The following is a 14,136-nucleotide window of genomic DNA, read 5'->3' as shown; positions in this document are numbered from 1 at the left end:
TGCCTACTTGTGATCCCTGTCTGTCAAATAAATAAATAAAATCTTAAAAAAAAAAAAAGAAATTACTGTTTCAAGTAGATGTATGAGAAAAGGTTAAAGAAATTATAATCATACAGGTCATTCCTGCCGGCAAAAAGTTTAGCACGGACTTCAAATGTCAGGGGTCTGACTTCGCCAAGAGCTCCAAGGCTGATTCTGCTTCAGGCACGTTCGTAACTTCCAGCAGCCCACAGCCAAGAGCAGGAAACTCCGGCGAGGGCTCTGGATCCTATCTCCAAGACCGTGCTGCTCTCCACCTATCTCAGGTTCATCCTCCCTTATCTCCACCGCCAACTCCAATTTCTTATCTTATCAGGCTCTTCCAACCCTCTCCTGGGTATTACTTGGAAGGCAAAGGCAGCTGCCCCTTAAAGTGACTGACACCAGGCACAGACACCCATTCTTGTCCTACTGGGGGACACTGCCCTCTCTTCGGTGGGGGAAAGACACCCAAGAAGAGAAGAGAGAGGACTCGGATTGTGCCCCCTACCTCCACCCCCAGCCAAGTTTCAGTGTCTTTTTCAATTGAGCCCCTTGTGGGTGGGGGCGGTGCGGTTCCATAATTCAAGCAGTAACTCTTAAGACTTAAGAGCAATCCCTTTTCTCTCTTCTCTTCTCTTCTCTTCTCTTCTCTTCTCTTCTCTTCTCCTCCTCTTCTTTTCTTCTTTGTGTGTCTGTCTGTCTGCCTGCCTGTCTGTCCCTTAGGCCTGCCTTGCAGGTCCCGGGTCCCAGGTCCCCAGGATGCGCAGGGCTGGTGCCGGGCAGTCCCTTCTCTCCCGCGGCCCCGGGAAAGCCAGGGTTGCGTCTGCACGGACTTCTGCTTGCCTCCCTGGCGCCCCGGAGGAATTACCTGCGCGGGGGTCCGTGGCACACAGGAGCAGCCCCCAGAAGCCCCAGGTTCCCAAGAGCCACAGGTGTCCCATCGCCGCGTCCGTCGCGCAGCCTGCGCGCGCCGCTCGCTCTCGGCCGCCGCCAGCGCCGCGCTCCGCTCCGGGACCGCGACTCGCTCGCGCGCGCGACTCTTCCCACGCGCGCAGGCGGACTCCGCCACCCGGGGCCCGCCCCGCCCCGGCCTGTCCCGCGGCCCCTCTGCGATTTGCTGGCAGTTACAGCTACCCCAGCGCTGGAGAACCGAACCGGCCCCGACCGGTCTGTGGTCGTCGGACCTCCACACTCAGACCTGGGTGCCGACGTCTCAAGGCTGTCCCCAATGAGGGTCATGTCTCCACTCCTTTTGGTAAGAGGGATCAGGGGCAGGTTTTCCGCGAATCCCGGCGCCTCCCCTTTTTAAAATTCTAGGCCTACATACGTTCATTTGCCTGCATGCTTTGGCTATTAACTATCCCCAGGTGGACAATACACAAATCCCACACATTTTCCCCCTTTACGTTCGTATGAATTAGTGCTGTTCCTTTCATGGACAACCATTCTTACACGTATCGATTTCTCTGCCTGCCCCAAACGCCACGCCCTGTGCTGTAGAGACTTCAACTCACAATAATCCCCAAAGAGCTGTTACTGTTACTACTCCTTACGAAGACTGTTACTATCCCGGTTGTTCCAACCTGGAGCCCGAGGCGCGGGAAGTTTGGGTAACTTACCCACAGCCCTATGTCTACGTGCAGGTGAGGACTCCAGCAGCCAGTGCTCTTAGCCCCTCCATGGTCCCCAATCTAGCACACTTCGAGTGAGGGTTCGCAATGCTTGGGATATCCTTGTACTAAAAATTATTCGTTGTCTTTTTGAAATTCACATTTAACTCAGCATCCTGTGTTTACCAAATCAGACTACTCTCACTGGGAGGGAAGAGAGAAGAAATAGAAGAGAGAGCTCTACACTAATACAGTTAGATCCTCGCTCTTAAAGAGTTTCTATCTGTCTCATTGGGGGTTAATGTTTGTTGTTGTTAGATTTGGTTAATTACATTCATCTCATAATTTTCTGCAAATTGACTGCCCCCGTCAGCACCCTACTGAAAACAGTGCCTGCAAGGCGCCGCTGACCTTCTTAATCTTGGAACTCTTTGCAGCATGCGACATGTAAGCATCTTTTTTGAAATTCCATCCCTCTCAAGAGGCTTGGGTGCCTTCCTACCTCTCCCATCACTTCTATGTCATATTTTTCTCTTACATCTTCCTGAGAATTGTTATTCCTGCAGCTTCTACTCACCCTTTCCTCCTCCAGCTAGGTCACTTAGCAGAAAATCAGCTAGTTGAATGCCAATTTGTTGATTAACTCTTTGCCACATTTACTAAATGTAAAGACTGCACTGTTGTATTGCAATAATTAACAACTTTACCAAGAATTAGTTAGCAGCATTAACAAAAATGTTCAAGTTATTAGTTGTGAAATGTGTAGAAGTATGCATTTCAATATCAAAAACCAAAATAAAATGTAATACGGGAATAAAAATTAGAATTATTGGTTAATTTTGATTTCTTTCTGATGCTTTCAAATTAGGATTAAATTAAGTTGACCTAAATTAAATTTTGGATGATTTTATTAAAAAAGTAATTTAAGTGCAATTAACTAAAAATTCTGACTTTTTTTTGAATTTATAAGTTACAACAGAGTACAAAGAATAGGTGAGATAATGCTAAAATATTTTAAATGTTTTTAGTATTAAAAAGGTAGGAAATGTCATTCAAAGGTATTATGAAATAAATCAGAAGTAAGTGAAAAACTGTCTCATGTCATATACTGGGGTGCTTTCTTTTCTTTTCTTTCTTTCTTTTTTTTTTTTTTAAGATTTTATTTATTTATTTGACAGAGATCACAAGTAGGCAAAGAGACAGGCAGAGAGATGGGGGGGGAGGGTGGAACAGGTTCCCTGCTCATCAGAGAGCCCGATGCAGGGCTTGATCCCAGGACCCTGAGACCATGACCTGAGCTGAAGACAAAGGCTGAACCCTCTGAGCCACCCAGGCACCCCCTGGAGTGGTTTCTAATCTGGAACCACTTAAATAGGCAGATTTTGCTGTCGAAGTAATCCATGTTATTTATAACAGAGAGGAAGACTGTTCTACATTTTAGATATATTCATAAGTGATTAGGAACCATTGTATGTTGATTACTGTTTTGCCAAAGCTTTAATATTTTTAAGATTCATTTACAAAATGCTCAGAGTATATCAACCAGAAAATGTCACACAATATTTAGTATATAATATGATTCCTCCCATGTGTCCTATTTCATCTTTCTATTTAATTCATACAAACCATATGGTCCCTTCCAGATTATAATAGTCCCTTTCAGATATCTTTACTTCCTTTATAGCTAGTCTTCTTATATGTATGTACCCGACTGAGCCACTCAGTGCTTATACTCAGGTGTAACTTATATACATTTCATATAATATGCATATGTAACAAGTTAACTCTCTATGTATGAATAAATGTATATATGTAAGTATGACACAAGTATATATATACATATATATATAGTATACACATATCCATATATAATTCATAATCCAATTATGATAGTCAATATTAAAAATGTGTGCATAATTTTTCTATATATTTCACCAATTTGTTCAAGCTGTTAAATTACATTCATCTTATTCGGCAAATTTGTCAAATTGGTCATTCAGCAAATTGATCATTTGGCTAACTGGCTTTCAGCAAAATGCCTGCTTTCCTGTCATATACCTAAATGTCTTAAAAAGCCAAGCACTGTAATTTGCATATATAGATTTTTACTCAACTCTTGAATGAATGAGCATCTTTAACATTTCTCCCATTAAAAGTGCTTATTTATATGATAAATCAATGTCTAGCAAAAGATTCCACCAGTATGGTATTTTTACCTTAATTATTAAATAAGTGGAAGGGATAATGTGGCATTAAACAATTATAACTAGGTAGAAATTTATATAACTAAAAAGTCAACTTGGAACCAGAAAAAGTGAGTATGTAGCTTACATAACTAATGGTTTAAATTATATTAGTCTTTAGAATATTTAGACCTTTATAATACAGATTCATCATGGACCATGGGCAAGAAAAGGCAACCCCTGATCACTAAAGTCCTTGCTTTTGTAAGTTAAAAAAAAAAAAAAAATCCATCTCTAACAAAAGCTCACCATAGGGCGAGCATCATGGGCGTATGACACGTGTGGTCTCATAGACCCCATACTTTGTTTAATGCTCTGCTGGCTTCATTGCAAAATCCTTAGTAATTTCTGAATGAGGGAATCCCCATTTTTATTTTGCCTGGTCCTGCTTGCCTTGATGATGAAAAAAGAGACATGATAAATTTGTCAGTCCTTCTATTTAAAAGTAATTGGAAGGGGACCTGGGTGGCTCAGTTGGTTAAGCATCTGTCTTTGGCTCAGATCATGATCCCAGTGTCCTGGGATCAAGCCCCATGTCAGGATCCCTGCTCAGTGGGGAGTCTGCCTCTGCCCACCCCCTGGTGTGCATGTGCTCTCCTTCTCTTTCTCTCTCAAGTAAAAAAATAAACTCTTAAAAAAAGAATCGATTTATTAAAAAAAGAAATAAGAGCAATTAGAAAGTGATAAAGAGTAAGAACTCTTCAGAGCTAAAAGGCATAAAGGCTTCACTTGTGAATTCACTTAACTTGGAAAATGACCTGTGTACGGGAGCCTGATTTTGACTCTAGACCTAATTGTGAGACGATGAACGAAAGGAGGTACCCACAAGAATAGGTTTGATCTCTTCTCATGCCTTCAACAAGTATTCAGTATGGAGGCAGTAGGAATAGGGCAGTAATTTTTTTTTTAATCTGTCTTCACAGAACTTACATTCTTAGTGGAGAGAGTCAAAAAGCAAGATAAGTGAGTGAAATATAAAAAAACGTTAGGTAGTGATACATGCTGGGGAGAGACACCTAAGCAAGGAAGAATACCCCATGTGTGTGTGGGTGAGGGGGGTTATTGAATGTGATGCAGTTTTAAATAGGAGGACCAGGAAGTTGTCACAGAGAAGGTGAATTTTGAGTACAGATCTAAAGATCTAAAAGAGAATTATGTAGCCACATGGACTTCTGGGAGAAGAGCATTCCAAACACTTCAGAACAATTGCCAATGCCAGGAGGAGGGAGTGCGTTTGGTGTGGGACCTATCATGCAGGATTGTGTATTTGACTCTGAGTGAGATGGGAATCCATTGTAGAATATTAAGCTGAAATATGCCATGATCTAATTTATGTTTTTGAAGACATACCCAGATGCTATTTTGCTGCACAGGGCAAGAGCCAATGCAGGGAGATCAATTCAGAGATAAATGCAAATAATCCAGGCAAGAATAATGGCTTCTTGGACCTGGATGGTAACAGTGTTGGTAGTGCAAAGAGGTCAGGTTCTGTGTATATCTGAGAACTAAGTTGATAAGATTTGCTGACAAAGTAAGAGGGAAAAGAGGGGGTCAACAAAACTGCAAGAGTTTGGTCCTCAACATCTAGATATGGAAAATTAGCTGCTGGTGAAAATGCGGAAAGAGTAGATTTGGAAGAGTGCATCAAGAGTGCACTCTTGGTAAGGGATTAAATTGGGGACAAGAATGGACACAAGACAGGTTAGGATGCTGCTGTAGCCATCTTGACTAGAGGTGATGAGGATGGAATTAGAAAGGAAGGACTGGAATTGTTAAGAAATGGGCAGATGCCTGGATATAGGTTAGTGGTGGGGCAAGGGAAAGCTAGGACACTTAGCTTTGAGGCGTTAATGCTTAGGTGAATCGTGCATCATTTACTACAATATGCAAAGCCTGGAGGAGGAACAGTTGGAAGTAGATGATTCAGACACCTGATTTGTCCAACCTGAGTGTGAGGTGCTGATTAGGAGAAGGGTTACTTACAGGCTAAGCGCACGAGCTTTGGAGGCAGACTTCCAGTGCCCCATGCTTCACTCTGCCACTCAGCAATGGGGAAACCTTGGGCCAACTACTTAACATCTTTGTGCCAGGTTTCTTTTTATGTAAAATGAGAATAGAACATTACCGGACAGTGTTTGGGGAAGTAAATTACTTAGTAAATCCAAAGTGCTTATAATAGTGCCTAGCATGTACTAAGCCTTCAGCAAACACTAACTATTCTTAGAGTTAAGTAAACAAATAAAATGTGGAATTATTCAGCAGTGTATAGATGGAAGTGAAACCATAAGACCAGCTAAGATCTCAGGAGGGCAGATGTTTATGAACTTAGATGGGGGAAAAAAGTATAACTTTATTTTGCATCCCCTTCAGTTACTAAAGTAGACAACAAACCACAGTAGTGTTGGTATCTGTGTTATCAATGGAAATCATAGATATCTTCATATAAGATTATAATTGCAGGAGATATCTTGAAACATCATTTATGCTCATCACTACTTAAAGGAATTAACACAACATCACATATGCAGAGACTTCCCTATTCTCATCATCCCCCACCAGAGAGGTACATTTGTTTTAACTGATGTACTTACATTGACACATTATCATCCAAAGTCCATAATTTAGGGTTCACTCTTGATGTTGTACATTCTGTGGGTTTGGAAAAATTTTTAACAACATGTATATACTGTTAAAGTTTCATAAAACTAGTTTCATTGTCATGGGGTACCTGGATGGCTCAGTCAGTCAAGCATCTGACTTCAGCTCAGATTATGATCTCGAGGTCCTGGGATTAAGCCCATTGTCAGCCTCCCCACTCAGCAGGGAGTCTGCTTTCCCCTCCCCCTGCTCATACTCTCTCTGTCTCTTTCTCAAATGAATAAAATTATAAACAGACACACACACACACACACACACACACACTCACACACACGATGAAATATTATTCAGCCATCAAAAAGAATGAAATCTTGCCATTTGCAATGACGTGGATGGAACTAGAGGGTATTATGCCAAGTGAAATTAATCAGAGAAAGACAAATACAGTATGATTTCACTCATATGTGGAATTTAAGGGAAGGGAAGGAAAAATAAAATAAGGTAAAAACAGGGAGGGAGGCAAACCGTAGGGGACTCTTAACTCTAGGAAACAGAGAGTTGCTGGAGGAGAGGTGGGTGGGGCATGGAGTACTGGGGTTATGGGCATTAAGGAGGACACTTGGTGTACAAGCACTGGGAATTATATGCAACTGATGAATCACTGAATTCTAGCCCTGAAACTAATAACTAAGTTGAATTTAAATAATTTTTTTTAAAAGACTAGTTTTGTCGTCCTAAAAATCCTCTATGCTGTTCCATTCATCTCTCCTTCTCCACAATCTCTGGCAACCCTGATCTTTTTACTGTCTTCATAGTTTTTTTTTCTTTTCCAGAGTATCATATGTTTGGAATCATACAGTATGTAGTTTTTCTGGATTGGTTTCTTTCACTTTAGTCATATGCATTTAAGTTTCACTTAGTAGTATGCCTTTAAGTTTTAATTCGCTAAATATCTCATTTCTTTCTAGTGCTGAATAATATTCCATTGTCTGGATGTACCACAGGCTTTTTTTCTATCCACCTATTGAAGGACATCTTGGTTTGCTTTTAAGTTTTGGCAATTGTGAGTAAAGTTGCTATAAATTTCCATATGCATTTTTTATGTGACTATACTTTTTAGTTCATTTGGATGAATACCAAGGAGTTTAATTACTAGAGTGCATGGTTTAGAGTATGTTTAGTTTTGTAAGAAACTTACAAGCTATCTTCCAAAGTAATGGTACCATTTTGCATTCCTACCAGAGATGAATAAAGAGGGTTTCTCTTGCTCCACATCTCCCCCAGCATTCGACGTGTTCTAGATTTTGGTCATTCTAATGGGTGTGTCATGGCATCTCATTTATTTGCATATCCCTGATGAAATAATGACCTGGAGCAACTTTTCATATGCTTATTCGCCATTTATATTTCTTCTTTGGTGGGGTCTTTGGCCCATGTTTTAATTGTGTTTTTGGTTTCTTATTGTTGAGTTTAAGAAACTCTGTATATTTGCATAACAGTCCTTAATCAGATATACCTTGTGCAAATACTTTTTCCCAGTCTGTAGCTTCTCTTCTGAATTTCTTGACAGAATTTTTTGCAGAGCAGAAATTTTAAATTTGAATGAAGTCATATTCGTCAATTAGTTCTTTCATGGATCATGCCACCAGTGTTTTTATTTGTAAAAGTTCTTACAAATAGCAGTTTTTTCATGCAAAAAATCTCAAGATAAAAAGCTAGGATACCTCCAAAATGGAATTTCTATTTAACAAAATTACTTTTCCTAATGTCGTATAAAATGAGAGAGACTCTAATTCAGCCGTATTCACTAAAAATGTTCCGATTGGTTTTTGAAGTGGAACAGAGGAAATTGTTGCAGCAGCTGATGGAGAGGTTGTGGCCACCAGCTGACCCAGGAGCTAGACCCAGGCATTGGAGGCTCCTCACACCTTCCCCTGACCTTGGAATGTACACTCTGCCCACCATTTCTGTGTCCTTGAACTGCGCGAACAATGGGAACAGGGACGCAGCCTTGAAAGAGTGAGGTGTTGTTGAGACCATCTGGACTGCATACATGACTGAACCCAGTTAAGATCTCTATATAAACGTTTAAGATTCTGGCAGATAGTACAGAAATCTTGTTCTGCTGATGCCCAAGACAAGCTTCCTATGTAAGTTCCCTTGCTTATTAAACTTCCACCTACAAAAAACAAAAACAAAAATAAAAACAAAAAACAAAACAAAAAACAACAACAACAAAAAACTTCCACCTACTAATCTGGACTGACCTGCTTCTTTCTTCCTTCTCTTCCCCCTCCATGTGCAGGGGCTAGTTTCAGATTTTATCTGGAAGCTCCCAAGGTTGCAAACCAACAGAAATCCAGGAGAGGTTCTTGTGTCAAATGTTTTCATTCAGGGTAGAATTATAAAAATATCGTAAAATTTTGAAACAAACAGTGGAGGAATTGACAACCTCAGTGTTCCCCTGGAGTATGTGGTTAGAAGAATTCTTATTCTGTGAGTCTCTTTTGAAACTGATCAAGACCGTTGACAGGTTCAAAGTTGTGAAAAGTTGTTTTATTGTTCTGTTTTCTTGTGAAGATTATTTTTCCAAACAAAACTTCAATCGGGGGGAAAAAAAAAAAGCACTACATTCCTCCCATGATTGTAGTAATACTTGGTAATACATCCGGTATTCTTGCCTTAATGAAAAAAGAAGCACCTCATGAAGTCATCACTTTGTTTTTAACACAGACATGTGCTAGGAGTTAAGAATATTCTTACAGTTTCAAGAGACGTTTTGCCAATGAGTATAAAAGTCATAAACATTATCCTCTGATAATTACTCTGAAAAATTGAACTTGAAAAATTGAACTTAAAAATTGTCAAGAAAAGGGATCAGAATATGAGGTACAATAAGTCAAGCAGAGAGAGTCAGTTATCATATAGTTACACTTATTTATGAAGCATAAGGAATAACACAGAGGGCATTGGGAGACGGAGAGGAGAAGTGAGTTGGGGGAAATCGGAGGGGGAGACAAACCATAAGAGACTGTGGACTCTGAGAAACAAACTGAGGGTTTTGGACAGGAGGGGAGTGAGGGTTGGGTGAGCCCAGTGGTGGGTATTATGGAGGGCATGTACTGCATGGAGCACTGGATGTGGTGCATAAACAATGAATTATGGATCACTGGAAAAAATTTTAATTTAATTTAATTTAAAAAAATGTATGAGGTACATCTTTATCAAAGTTCACTGACTTTCCCTGAGAACAAGACCTAAATGCTTGTCTGAATTAAGGATGGCTGGTTTTAATTTCTCTAAAAGAAAAGAAACCACGTTTTGAACACTTTGAAAAAAAATAAAAAGATTTGTCTATGAGTTGGCTCACCTGGAAGTTATTTTTAACCATATGAATAGATAAAGCTTTCAAGTCCAATGTGGCTTCTACTTTAAAAAAATTATAAGGTTTCTAGGATTAGCAGCTAGTGAGGAATGCCAGACTTTGAAATGCTAGGGAAGGTGCTTCATCCTGAGATGACTGTCGATTTCTTCAAAAAGAGAAATCTATGGACAATTGGAAACTATTGAGGATTCTTTTAGAAGTTACTTTTATCTTGATAGTATTAAAGCTGAACCACAGATCCACAATCCTTTTCTTTCTGACATAAACTCTATTGAAGGTATTGTCCTAGACCATGATCTTTGATCTTAGGACCAAATCTTATTATAGTTGAAATTTAACTCAAAAAGCCTTTGAGAATCCTGGTGTTCTTTGAAGCAAGCTTTCCTGGCCTTGCAAAGTGAGCTAAAGAAACTTTTTAATTCCATTTAACTCCATTTGAAAAAAAAAAAGTGTCTAATCAGTATTTTCAGTACTTACAACCATTAAACAAAAATTTGAAGTTGTTATTTCAAAAATAAGATAGGATTTTAAGCTTACCTGTATTTGAAATGCTTGCCTTATTTTTGTGTTAAGATGAATATCATACATATATTTTGAAATCTATTTATATTTTAATATAGTTTCCTGTGTAACTCGAAGAATTTTATTTTGTCTTAAATATATTATTATTAGAAAGAATTGATAGACTTCATATGAGCACCAAAGCAACACAAAACAGTCAAGGACTCCTGAGACAGAGAAGAGCTCAGTCACATGATGGGGGTTTGAGAAGTTCAAGGTCTAAAAGAAGAGACATTAGCATCCTCGGAGGCAGCAAACAGCCATGAATTAAGAGAAAAGTAGGATAGTGTCACAGCATAAGAATCAAGAGAAGAATGTGTCTGAGGAAGGAGAGTGGTCATTTGTTACCAATGCTGCCAAAGGGTTACGAAAGTAGTTCTTTCTCTTGACCTTGACATGAATAGCTTCAGTGGAATGTCAATTTCTATAACCCCAAGTTGAGTGAGCGAGTGGGAGAGAAGTGGACGCAGTACCTATAGACGACTCAGTTTAGAAGCTTTCCTTGCTTTGAAGGGGAGCAAAGAAATGGTGCTGTTCCTTGGGGAAGAGCTGTGACCAAGACATACATATATATATTTTTTAATTAAAGATGCAAGATACCAGGCTACATCACTGCTGTCAGGGCTGATGCAAAACAGGGAGACATTTCTGATAGAAAAATCTAGAGTGGAATAATCTCAGGAGAGAAATTACTGAGAAAGAGAGAGTTCTGGGATTCAGAGCACAAGTGGAGGAAAGACTTTCAGAAGTCTGGGTCCAGATTCAAGAAGGCTGATAGGGTTTGGAGATGGGGTGATGCTGGGTTCTTCCCTCGCTGCTGCTGTTCCTTGGTAAAGCATGAAGCAGTGTTGTTAATGGGCTGAGACTGGGGGAAACGGGCATTTTGGGAAGTGGAAAATGTGTACTAGGGAGGTGTAGTAGCATTCTGGGGCAGTCCAAAGTGTTCTTTTCAGATTTGTAACTATAATATCCTTTACATTTTTATTTTTTAAAGATTTTACTTATTTATTTGACACAGAGAGATCACAAGTAGGCAGAGAGGCAGGCAGAGAAAGGAAGGGAAGCAGGCTCCCTGCTGAGCAGAGAGCCCGATGCGGGGCTCGATCCCAGGACCCTGAGACCATGACCTGTGCTGAAGGCAGAGGCTTAACCATCAAGTCTGTCTGTGGTAAGTATACCCTTCCCTTAGATTCATATTCTTTATCATTCTCTCTCTTTCTCCTTATTAAGTATAAGCGCTTTTGTTATTGTCGAACTGTTTGAAAGTTAGTTACCATATAACACTTCATTCCCTGAACACATCATGGAAAACAAAGTCATTCCTTGTGAATACACATGTAACACTCAGCAAATTTAAAACACTGATACTATAGCCAATATTTACAATTTTCTAATTTTATAATTAGAGAAAGAGAGAGTTCTGGGATTCAGAGCACAAGTGGAGGAAATAAATGGCGCTGTTCCTTTAAAGACAAATATCTCGGGGTGCCTTGGTGGCTCAGTGAGTTAAAGCCTCCGCTTTCAGGTCATGGTCCCAGGGTCCTGGGATTGAACCCCACATCAGGCTCTCTGCTCAGTGGGGAGCCTGCTTCCTCCTCTCTCTCTTCTTGCCTCTCTGCCTACTTGAGATCTCTGTCTGTCAAATAAATAAAATCTTATTAAAAAAAAGACAAATATCTCTTTGTTCTCTCTTTTTTAAAAATTTTATTTATTTGTCAGAGAGAGAGCTGAGCGAGAGTGAGCACAGGTAGAGAGAGTGGCAGGCTGAGGCAGAGGGAGAATCAGGCTCCCCGCCGAGCAAGGGGCCCGACACGGGACTGGGTCCCGGGATGCTGGGATCATGACCTGAGCTGAAGGCAGCTGCTGAACCTACTGAGCCACCCAGGCGTCCCTCTTTGTTCTATTTTTAACATAATACAGTTCTTGAACTTCATTTCTTTCCTTTTTTCCCTTTTCAATTTTTTTGGTCTTTTATTCTTTCACGATATTAACATTTTTTTAAAAAAGACTTTATTTATTTATTTGTCAGAGAGAGAGAGAGCACAAAGAGGGAGAGTGGAAGGCAGGGGAAGAAGCAGGCTCCCCACTGAGCGAGGAGCCTTGTGTGGGACTCTTTCCCACGACCCTGAGCTGAAGGCTTAACTGACTGAGCTATCCAGGTGTCCCCAGGACATTAACATTTTTGATAAGTCCAGGTTAACTGTCTTTCAGAATGTTGTAATTGTTATTTTAGAATGGGACTTCTCAAAATCTTGAGTAATTTTCTTCAACAAAGTTCAGGTGATCAAATGATGCAGGGAGTAAGCTCTCAGGGTTGTTACATTTAAGCAGGACAGTGTGTGACTGCAGTGTATGTGTAAGGGAGTTTGAATGAGTAAACCCTCAACTCTACATGGGTAAGAAGGGAAAGAGAACCTGAAGGGAGTGAGGGTAATGATCCAAGGGTGCTTAGGTGAGTGGAGGTCTCTACAAAGTCTCTGTAACACGAAAGAATTGGGTCAGGAACATAGGAAAGGCGGCTGATTGGGGAATACACCTGTCCTTTTTCACTCTACAGGTCTGCTGAAAGCCCAGTGTTTCGCTTGCGAGAAGATGTGGGAGAGAGATGCTATATACAAAACTGTTTCATGAGCACCATTGCTGCAAGTACAGCATATATTATACACAAGGACTTGTAAAGTCCTTTACCATAATTTTGACTTGATGTTACACCTCCTAAGAAGAGCACTTATGAGTCTCATACTTTATCATCTTCTCAGCATCCCCAGCAGAAAGGAATCGAGTTGTTGGTAGACGACTGTCAGGTAGAACATGTAACTAATGAAATCCTTAAGCCCCTCAGCGATAGCTCCAAGAAGAGAAGCAGAGTGCGTGCTCCCAGGCCGGAGTAGCTGAACTGAATGCTCCTCAGATTACCGGGTGTCCATCACTACCCAGATCGCCTGCACACCTGCCGGGTTTAATGGACGTCTCTATTTCAGTTACTCTACATTATGCCTCTTGTTTTGTCAAAGGGCAATTTTGATATAAGTTGCTGCCTAGAAAGGAGAAACTCTCAAAGATGTGCCCTCAACAAATAATTTTAGATTAAGGAGGTATGCAGTAACTGGAAGCCATGTATTAGCACTCAATTCTGGTGATTCAGGCACGGAGCCAAAGCATTTATGAATGTGGTGAGTACTGGCACCAGTTCCTTCACATAAAGTTATTTTATGAACAATAGTTCACTCTGAGTGCAGAATCTATCTGCCTTCATTAACTGACATTCTTTACCATTGTCAACATAAGCCAACATTCATTGAACGTCTACAGGGTTTTGGCACTCTATAATGTTCTATTTATACTTTCTTTTTTTAAACACTGACATACTATGAAATGAAAATATGGGCATTATTTCCTTCTAAAAGAACTCTGTAAAAGAGGAACACGATGACAGGGAAATAAGACACTGGAAAATTTCTTTCACTTTTTATTAAAAATTTACTATGTTTTTTTTTTTTTTAGCAAAATAGCTGAAATAGAACTATTTCAGTCATGACATATGCTATTTTAATCAAATTGCTGCCAGAAATAATGAATTGGCTTCAGAAAATGATACCAGTAAAATAACACATCTTAGAGTAGCTTTATCTTAATTGATACCAGAAGCACATTCTGAGATCCTCGCATTAGGGAGACAAACCATAGGAGACTCAATCTCACAAAACAAACTGAGGGT

At 40.1% G+C, this 14,136-nt stretch overlaps 1 protein-coding gene and 1 long non-coding RNA gene across 2 annotated transcripts in view; one reads left to right on the top strand and one right to left on the bottom strand.

Moving 5' to 3' along the window:
* PKHD1L1 (PKHD1 like 1) overlaps positions 1–1,039 on the bottom strand; it is a 157,202-nt gene extending 156,163 nt beyond the window's left edge. Inside the window, exon 1 of the mRNA XM_059395052.1 lies at positions 890–1,039. Within this exon, the coding sequence (XP_059251035.1) occupies positions 890–962 (73 nt within the window). The 5' untranslated portion in view covers positions 963–1,039. The remainder of the gene's footprint in view (positions 1–889) is intronic.
* Positions 1,040–1,122: 83 nt separating this feature from the next.
* LOC132014241 (uncharacterized) lies at positions 1,123–14,136 on the top strand. Its single transcript, XR_009403247.1, has 4 exons — positions 1,123–1,276; positions 7,441–7,535; positions 11,437–11,586; positions 12,976–14,136. It is a non-coding gene; the product is annotated as an uncharacterized LOC132014241 (long non-coding RNA).

The sequence above is a fragment of the Mustela nigripes genome, chromosome 3, assembly GCF_022355385.1.
Source record: "Mustela nigripes isolate SB6536 chromosome 3, MUSNIG.SB6536, whole genome shotgun sequence".
Lineage (NCBI taxonomy): Eukaryota > Metazoa > Chordata > Mammalia > Carnivora > Mustelidae > Mustela > Mustela nigripes.
Note: the sequence above shows the minus strand (reverse complement) of the source record. Positions and strands in the feature narration are given on the sequence as shown.